We start from the raw sequence: 10,000 nt of genomic DNA on the forward strand, positions 1-10,000 counted from the left end.
TGGCTTTACCTTCGCCGGCTCTATCCCTGACTTCTTTTGCAATGCTAAGATGTTGTTCATGATACTTTATGGCTTGCTTAAAATTACCCAGACTGTGATAAGCAGCGCCGAGATTACCATTGGCCGTTCCCTCCCCCGCCCTATCCTCTACTTCTTTTGCAATGCTAAGATGTTGTTCATGATACTCTATGGCTCGCTTACAATTGCCCAGACACCGATAAACGAGGCCGAGATTACCACTGGCCATGCCCTCCCTGGCCCTATCCCCTACTTCTTTTGCAATGCTAAGAGATTGTTCATGATACTCTATGGCTCGCCTAAAATGGCCCAGACGGTGATAAGCGTTGCCGAGATTACCATTGGCCAATCCCTCCCCGGCCCTATCCCCTACTTCTTTTGCAATGCTAAGATGTTGTTTATGATACTCTATGGCTCGCTTAGAATTGCCAAGACTGTCATAAGCACAACCGAGATTACCATTGGCCGTGCCCTCCCCGGCCCTGTCCCCCACTTCTTTTGCAATGCTAAGATGTTGTTCATGATACTCTATGGCTCGCTTAAAATTGCCCAGACTGCGATAAGCGTTGCCGAGATTACCATTGGCCCCTCCCTCCCCGGCCCTATCCCCTACTTCTTTTGCAATGCTAAGATGTTGTTCTTGATACTCTATGGCTCGCTTAAAATTGCCCAGCCTGTGATAAGCACAGCCGAGATTACCATTGCCCGCTCCCTCCCCGGCCCTATCCCCTACTTCTTTTGCAATGCTAAGATGTTGTTCATAATACTCTATGGCTCGCTTAAAATTGCCCAGACTGTGATAAGCGTTGCCGAGATTACCACTAGCCCTTCCCTCCCCGACCCTATCCCCTACTTCTTTTGCAATGCTAAGACATTGTTCTTGATACTCTATGGCTCGCTTAAAATTGCTCAGACTGTGATAAGCGTTGCCGAGATTACCATTGGCCCCTCCCTCCCCAGCCCTATCCCCTACTTCTTTTGCAATGCTGCGATGTTGTTCATAATACTCTATGGCTCTCTTAAAATTGCCCAGACTGTAATAAGCGTTGCCGAGATTACCATTGGCCCCTCCCTCCCCGGATATATCCCCTACTTCTTTTGCAATGCTAAGATGTTGTTCATAATACTCTATGGCTCGCTTAAAATTGCCCAGACTGTCATAAGCACAGCCAAGATTACCATTGGCCCCTCCCTCCCCGGCCCTATCCCCAACTTCTTTTGCAATGCTAAGATTTTGCTCGTGATACTCTATGGCTCGTTTAAAATTGCCCAGACGGTGATAAGCATTGCCGAGATTGCCATTGGCCCTTCCCTCCCTGGCCCTATCCCCTACCTCTTTTGCAATGCTAAGATGTTGTTCGTGATACTTTATGGCTCGCTTAAAATTGCCTAGCCTGTTATAAGCCATGCCGAGATTACCATAGGCTTTACCCTCCTCGGCCCTATCCCCTATTTCTTTTGAAATACTTAGTTGTTGCTTTAGGTACTTTCTGGGCTTATTAAAATATCCCAGACTGCGATAAGCGATGGCGAGATTGCCACAAGCTTTCCCTTCTCCAGCACTGAAACCTATTTCCTTAAAAATCCTTAATGCTTCTGTGTAATCCCTCTTGGCCTGTTCAAAATAAGCCAAGCCATAATAATAATTGCCTAAATTCAAATATGCAATACCCTCCCCTTTTCTGTTTCCCTCTTTTCTGGCAATGCTAAGCTCTTGTATATGCTGCTCAAAAACGTTCATCTTGTTGTCTGCCATTCTTGATTACAAGAACTCTTGAGAACAAGGAAGGTCGTCTTTGAAAGTGAGGGCGCTCCTTGAAAAATACAAAAGGAGGCATGAGAAGTTCAATGCACTGACCACAAATGCTGCAGGTACACAGTCAAACCAACACAAAAGAGACCGCATGTCATTATGGGTCTAACAAAGACAATAGACCGAATCGGCTAATTCAATGTTGTACCCAATTCAAATCACTGGGGATTAAGATTCTTTGTGCATTGTATTTGCATGATAATGTAGCATTCATATTTAAGTGATATGGAAATACCTGGAACGAAACGATTTGTTCCCAAAGGGTATGAATTGCGTACAACATTGAGTTAGCCGATTAGGTCTATCTTTTGCTGTTGACGACAAACTCTTTACTTTTTTTGTTGAGCTCTTTGTCTGATTTACACTGAATTTTTAAAGCCAGAATTGACCGCACAAAATAGACGTATTTAAATGACATAAATTTGTCCCATATCAGACTTAACTCAGCCAAAGTAATACTGTTCTCTTTTTGTCATCGTATTTTCCTGATCAAATCAAAGTGCTCGTGTGATACCACTGTTTAAAGCTGGTGGTCAATCACTTTTTATGACATTGTCCCCTGGATTCCCAGAGTTGCTCTGGAACGTAATTATCTATAACCGTCTTGTAAGTAGCTTAAATAAATTTGTCGCATCACAGTATACATTACATTAAGTTTATGTTTTCTCTGCATTGCGTATTTACTAATTTAGCTCTTTGCCACTGATTGAGCTGTACAAGAAGTCATCTTGCGCTTGATGGCAGTGAACATGCCATAAGGTGTGTGTTTATTTATATTCTAAGGCCTTTGGTACGGTGGATACAAAAACAACTCTGCGTGAATACTATAAGCGTGAATACTAATAAAGGGGGTCCATTACGTTGGCGTGATTTGTTTGGTTTTGACGCACCCGCGCTTCGGGAGGATCCATTCTGGTTCCCTCATTTTTCTTATTCTATGTTCATGACTTCAGTGATGTATTCAAACTACCAGATCTGATTTTACTGATATGACGATGCTTGTCTCTTAGGTCTAGTTATTTGGTAACCTAGTTGAAGGCAAAGAAACTTCCACTAAAAACTTGTGGAAAAGTAATTCTTTACTCTATTTAAGCCTCGAGAGAAAAGACATCATCTTTTAACTCAAATCTGCAAAAACTTATTAAAGAATTGAACAGATCGTAGAATGGCCTTTCTTGGAGATGCGCTTGACTAACATCTTTCTTAGAAACCCTGAATTCCTCAATTGGCTTACAAAATCTAAACTGTACTACTATTTAGCTTATCCCTGTAGTCATTATTGTATTATTGTGCATGTGCAAATCCAATTTTCGTAGTCTTGTCTCTTTGCAAAGCGTACAGTCAAAATAATTCCTAAATGAATCACTCAGACCAAAGAATTAGAAATATCAAATTTTCGGGAATTAAATTACAAGAACTGGGTAAATTTATGTATTCTTATGAACATTCTCTTCCACCATCAAGGTTTTCTTCATACTTTTCTATTGAAAACCACGTCTATGACTTTTTCACTAGATTCAAGAGTGATTTTCACCTTCAACTCTGTAGAACTATTCTTCGCAACTTCAGTTAACGTCTAAGTACTAGAAAGCTTGTGGCAGAAGAAAAGCGGTTTTGCAATGGAAACACGAAATAAACAAACTAAAGCCTAAGAATACAATTCAGATTTATCAAATTGTATGGCACCCACTTTGAAATAGGGAGACGAGTAAGGCTTCGAGAACGCTTTCCAAAAACATCCCTTACCATTATTGTAATAATTTCGTGAGTATTGCAAGTCGTTTGGCGTGAAAAGTGCAGAAAAACATTGCAGAACTAAATATTTCATGAACACGTTGCACGTTGCACGTTGTCAGATGCTTTAGACCTCAAATTTGATCATTTCACGCCGTTAGGGACCTTAAGCAAGACGACGACGACGATTACGAGAACGTTATCTAAAAATATTATTTCCCGTTACTATAATAATTTTGCGATTACTCCATGTCGTGCGGCTTGGAAAGTGTGAATACACAATCCAAGAATAAAATTGATGAGAACGGTGTGGATATTCAGAGAGAAAATTGAAAATTCATCGTAATTTGCTCTCGTCCTCACCCTGCGAGCAGAGCCTCCTTTTGTCTTTTTCTTTACTGAGGAGGAGAAAAGTAGGCTCTGCCCGAATCGCGTCAACTCTTTGAAGCCGCCGCAGCCCGAACTTCTGGACTAGTCAATCTTGTTTTCTCTCGTCAAACCGGTTTTTCCAGTGCGAGCGTCCGTTTAGTGACAAAACCGATGGTTATAATTGAACCCGCTGTACCATGAAAAACCAAGATGGCGTCGGGATCTGGCATATTAGGCTTGGGTTCGAGACTGTATCCTGGCAACATGCAGCGCATATTCAATAAAGATCTTACTCGATTCAAGCAGAGCCTTTCTCGAGAACGTCAAAATCGAGCAAGCAAAAGAAAGGCTCTGCTAGCAGGGTGTCTCGTCCTCCACATGACCTCAAATTTGATCATTTCACGTCGTAGCAAAGCGAGAACGGCAAAGAAATGTATCAAAATGTGAAACGCACGTGCAGGGGACCGTGCAGGGCGTGCAAAGCTATTGTTTTTGCTCACTAAATATGGAAATTTGTGGCGTTCTCGTAGCCGTCCTCGTCGTCCTTGCTTAAGGTCCCTGTTGTCAAGACGAGAACGGCAAAGAAATGTATCAAAATGAAAAACGCACGTGCAGCGCGTGCAAAACTATTGTTTTTGCTCATTGAACTTATTGTTATGTTGCATTCTCGTAGCCGTTGTCCACGCTTATCCGGATATTCTTAAATCCGCAACTTTTTCTTTCCGGATTCAACAATAACAATTTTATTTCCCATTTGAATGGTTTACAGTGATTGAAAATACCTAAACTAAACAAAGAAATGAAAGAAGAAACCAAAACTATTCCCATTAACAAGTAACGTATTCAAATCGAATTTGCCCATCCACAAGTATCCTAACTTATCCGGATTCACTCTAGTAATCAGGACTCCTCAAGGAAACAGAGGTAACAACGCATGCGCCATAAAGAAATAATATTGCCCACCGCAGCCATCTTGAGAATTGATTTCACGACAAGGAACTGAGCTCGATCTTGTTACGCCATCCGGATAAAAAGTTTCTGGATTTTAACGTCCAGTAGGTTCTGGATTCATAGCGGATTAAAAAATATCCACTCTGGAGAGCGTATTCAAAAAGTTTGGCGCAAGTTCAGGAACTATTGGACTGTCACATCATAGAAGAAGTCAATGGGTCCGCACCATTGGTCACCCCAATAGTAATCATTCCAAAGGCGGATGGTGACATTCATTTGAGCATCGACATGAGGCGAGCAAATGGGTCAATACCCAGTATCAACTGTAGATGAGTTGCTGCACAACATGAATGGTACAAAAGTTTTTAGCAAGCTAGTGTAAATACATTTAGCTGGAACTTCAGCAGTCAAGGGTCACGCCAGATCACCACCCTCGTAACACACAAAGGCCATACACAATTATACACAGTTTTAAATGTTTGGCGTAAGTTCAGCAAGTGACCTCCACCAACATGGGATATCCATTGCTCAACATGAGATATTTACACGACTCTGCGCAAGACCATGGAACGCCTGAAGCAGCATGGCCTGCTTTTCAATGTTGACAAATGCCTGTTTAGCTTACAGTGCTTATGGGCATCATCCTGTCAGAGAAAGGAATCGGCCCGAGAGAGGAAAGAGGTTTAGCTCTGCAACAAAGAAGGGAGCCTGTAAGAGTCAGCAAATTAAGAAGCTTTACTGGGCTGGCTAATTACAGCAGCACATTCATTCCCCATTTCGCTATCATCACAGAGCCGTTCCAAACCCTGCGCCCGCATCGAACGTTGGGTGATCCACCTACAACCCTTAAAGGGAGAGTTTCACGTCTCTCCGCATGGGCAAACTGCCACTTCAGCCCATGTAATTCCATTGTTATTGAAACAATCGAAAGCACTGATGCAAGAAACGGAAACAATGCAATAGTAGTGGAATTACTCATTCGAATTACTTTTGTAATCATTTCCTTTGTGTTATGAACCTACTGCATGCAAATAGATTACTCGTGCGTTATGACAACTCGTGCGTAGAATAAATTTTCCACCCGTACAATAAATTCGAGATCAAAACTAAATTCGATATTTTCTGTGTAAACCCGCAGTGTCTTCCACCAAATTTGGGCCTTAGTCATTCAGTGTATTTGCTTTACTACTCTCTGTGTTCAATTAACATCATCTGGTTCAGTAAGAAACCGTAAAATTTACAACTGCTAGCGCTAACGCTTGGACATGCGCAAAACCGTGAAACTGTCCCTTTAATGTGACTAATTGATAAACCATGACAAAGCAGCAAACCATCATCATGAAAAAGAAGAGTATCCGATTTGCAGCAATCAGGGCCACACGTGCGGCCCTCACTACAATAGCCTCCCTCGTCTGCTGAAACGAAAAACCACTTCCGTTCACCGGCCACTATTTAAAGAAACCCAATAAGCATAATTTGACTAATTGTGTTGTGCATAGCCAATCACATGCTGCGGAAGAATGCCATACAAAACACGAGTTCACGCAAAACTGGTAAACGGGTCTGAATTCCACGAACGGAAGTGACTAAAAGAGAAGCTGAGGAAACATCTGCAGTGGATGAAGAGTTGAAAGCTCTGAGAAAGGCAATCAAAACTGGTCGATTAGAGCAATGCAAGGCATACGCACCAGCTGCAGGTGAACAGTGTGTAATTGGGCAAATAGTCCAAAGATGTATCCGCACTGTACTACCAAGCAAGCTAAGATCTCTGAAAGCAATTGCCTTGATCCGAGGTAGGGACACTTGGGAATTGTCAAGACAAATCAAAATCAGAGAAGTAAAGTATTGTGGCCTTGCATGGATAAGGCAGCGGAAAAATTCTGCAAATCCTGCTTTAAGTGTCAGCTGGTTGCTCGTCCACATCCACCAAAGCCATTGAAGCCAAGGGCACTGCCAGAATGCCATTGGCAAGACCTGGTTGTACATCTTTTGGGACCACTCCCAACTGGACACTCGATTATGGTCATTGTTGACTACTACAGCCGTTATTATGAGTATGTGGTCATGACATCAACCACCAGTGAGAAAGTAATTGACAATGAAGAAGAAAATTTTAGCCACCATGGCCTTTCCTTAACATTGAAGTCAGACAATGAACCTCCATTCAGCTCAAATGAATGCCAGGAATACTGTAAGCAGAATGGGAATTGTGCCCCTTGAAACATTTAACAGGGCTGTCATTAAGGGCCGGGGGCCGGGGTTTTCCCCCAGCTACTATGAGCACGACCCCCGGCTACTTTAAAATCGAACCAAAAATAGCTTCGAGAAAGTCTACATTGAGAACGAAATATCTATGAAAGAAAATGAACATGCGAAACCTCTGCTTTACAATAAATGTAAGTTGTTGGTATTCGTGCACAAAAGGTTTAAAGACCTTCGAGAGGTTTCCGTTGCGAACTGTAGGCGCACAACTCTCAGCTGTCAATTTCAATATGTCAAGTATAGAGGCAGAAGAAACTCGAGACCTTTTTTTACGAGTGCAGCCTCAAGTTAATCGAGTCAAAGAAATGTAGACCCCAATATCTGCCCATTTAAGTATGATCATTCGAAGTCTTGTTTCTTCCTTTCCTATTTCTATCGGGCAGAAATGCATCGCGCCGAGCGGTCAGGAAAAACAGAAGTGTTATTTTTCACTGCAGACGTATATTTCAATGTAATACGTCTGCGATCGCGGACTAACAGTCCAAGCGGCACGAAATTTTTCGGCAAGAAATGTTCTGGAGGTACAGTACTTATCATGTTCGTGTTCAAATTATTATGATTGGAAAGAAACCATGCTAAAACAAATCAAGGACAGCGTGCAACTTGCAACTCTTTTCCTTGAAACAAAGCTGGGGATTTTAGGGCACCAATCGTATACCCAAATATAAATATCCACGGACAAAAATAAGATTGAAGGTGCACGCGCGGGAAAATGTGAGCTACGTTACATCCAAAATACCTCAGCTCTTAACCAGAGTAAAATGTTTTAAAGTCGTAAGCTTCTGGTCAAAATTAACTAATAACCTCAGAATTTGTATGATGATGTATGTTTTCCCTTTTGCACTTGGTTTGCTGTTAACTTCGATGTTTTACCCAACAATCTTATCTAATTTTAGTTCCTCTCATGTGAAGTCCCATGCTTGGCGGCCAGGTCCTAACACGAGATCAGTTTTGCGTCCAGGGGATTCCACTGTTATGCAACTCGTTTATATTGTTCATAAAATGTATGAGGTTCTTGAGGAAGGGAGTGAGATGAGGGCAGTTTTTCTTGATATATCAAAAGCATTTGATAGAGTTTGGCATCGGGGTCTGATAGCTAAATTAAGAAGTATTGGAGTTGAGGGGAACTTGTTGAAATGGTTTATTAGTTACCTTTCTTGCCGTAAACAAAGAGTGGTAATTGAAGGAGTGCATTCCGATTGGTGTAACATTGAAGCTGGTGTCCCCCAGGGATCGGTTCTATAGGTCCATTACTGTTTCTTATTTATATTAATGATCTACCAACCACTATTACTTCTAATAGTTTTTTATTTGCCGATGAATGTTTCTTGTTGGAAAAAGTCCAGTCTCCTGGTGATTGTGCTTCTAAACTTAATCATGACCTGAGATCGATAACTGATTGGGCTAAACGGTGGTTGGTGACTATGAATGAAACTAAAACTAAAGCAATTGTTTTTTTCGGCCAAAAGAGACAAACCAGTTCATCCTCCACTGATCTTGAATAATAATATTATCGAGGACGTGAGAGTTCATGAACATCTTGGCTTGACTTTGTCTTCTAACTTATCTTGGCGAGCGCATGTTCTGAAAATTCATCAAAAAGCTTCCAAAAAATTGAACCTCCTTAAGCCGTTGAAATATAACTTGAACCGTTATACATTCGAAGTCTTTTTCAAACCCTTGGTGTGTTCATCCTTAGAATAATACGCTGATGTGGTTTGGGATGGATGTTCTGAATCTGATAGTAACTTGTTAGAAAGCTTACAAATAGAAGGCGCCAGGGTTGTAACCGGTGCTTTGAACGGAACAAACAGGGTATCTCTCTTAAAAGAACTTTCTTGGGTCGATCTTAGTGTTCGAAGAAACCTTCATAAACTTAGTTTGATGTATAAAATAGTATTCAAGTTAGCTCCGCCCTACTTGTGTGATTTACACGTGTCCAGATTTTGTTTCTGACAGATCTTGTTATAGTCTTCGTTCCGCTAATAATCTCTGCTTACCTTATGTTCGTACTGATAGGCACAAAAAATCGTTTCTCTTTTCATCAATTAAATGGTGGAACAGCATTCCGTTAGAGATACGTATATCGTCTTCTTTAGACATTTGTAAGCACAGTCTTTTAAAGCACTTGCAGTTTCCATCTCGTAATTACCTTTTTTATATTAGGGATCGTTCAGCGTCAATATCTCACACTCGCTTGAGACTTAATTTTAGTGCTTTAAATCACCACCTTTTTCAGAAAAAATGTTGTTTATCACCAGCCTGTCTTCTTTGCGATGCACCTGTGTTAAAGTGCCCCTGTGACCAAAAAATCAATTCATATTTTTCTTTGGATTTCAAAACTATGTTAACAAAACACTAATTGACCCATATTTTAAGCCTTGATTTCAAAAAGACACCTCTTTATTTTAAGTGTAATTTTCCTATTTAATGGTCCGCCATTACTAACATTATGTTCTTGAGAGAGCTGGATCGAGGAGAAAATGACGTCAAAGGCTCACTAGTTTAAGAATGCAATACGTGTGTACCCCGCAGAATTAATATGCAGCACGGGGGTTTTGGGTTTTCAGACTTTTAAACTCGCGCTTTGCATATATGATAAGCTGCGTTCACAAGCTGAAATTTTAAGCTAGTGAGCCTCTGACGTCACTTTTCCCTGGATCCAACCGTCTGAGGTCCAATCGGTCAGTTTTGAACGTGAGTAATTGCGGACCGTGAAATCCAAAACTTACACTCAAAGTAAACGGCCTTTGGCTAAAAATCAAAGCTCAAAATTTTGCCAGTCAGGTGTTAAGCAAACACACTCAAAAAATCTGAAGGAAAAAGGGAATTGGTTTTTTTGATCACAGGGGC

At 41.3% G+C, this 10,000-nt stretch overlaps 1 protein-coding gene across 2 annotated transcripts in view; it reads right to left on the reverse strand.

Annotated features, from left to right (window-relative positions):
- LOC138024366 (tetratricopeptide repeat protein 28-like) overlaps window positions 1-10,000 on the reverse strand; it is a 22,898-nt gene that overhangs the window by 6,246 nt on the left and 6,652 nt on the right. For both annotated transcript variants that reach the window (XM_068871538.1, XM_068871537.1), the window contains exon 4: window positions 1-1,832. This exon is cut by the window's left edge. In XM_068871538.1, the coding sequence (XP_068727639.1) occupies window positions 1-1,774 (1,774 nt within the window). In that variant the 5' untranslated portion in view covers window positions 1,775-1,832. The remainder of the gene's footprint in view (window positions 1,833-10,000) is intronic.

Source organism: Montipora capricornis, chromosome 11, assembly GCF_036669925.1.
Source record: "Montipora capricornis isolate CH-2021 chromosome 11, ASM3666992v2, whole genome shotgun sequence".
NCBI classification, from domain to species: Eukaryota; Metazoa; Cnidaria; class Anthozoa; order Scleractinia; family Acroporidae; genus Montipora; species Montipora capricornis.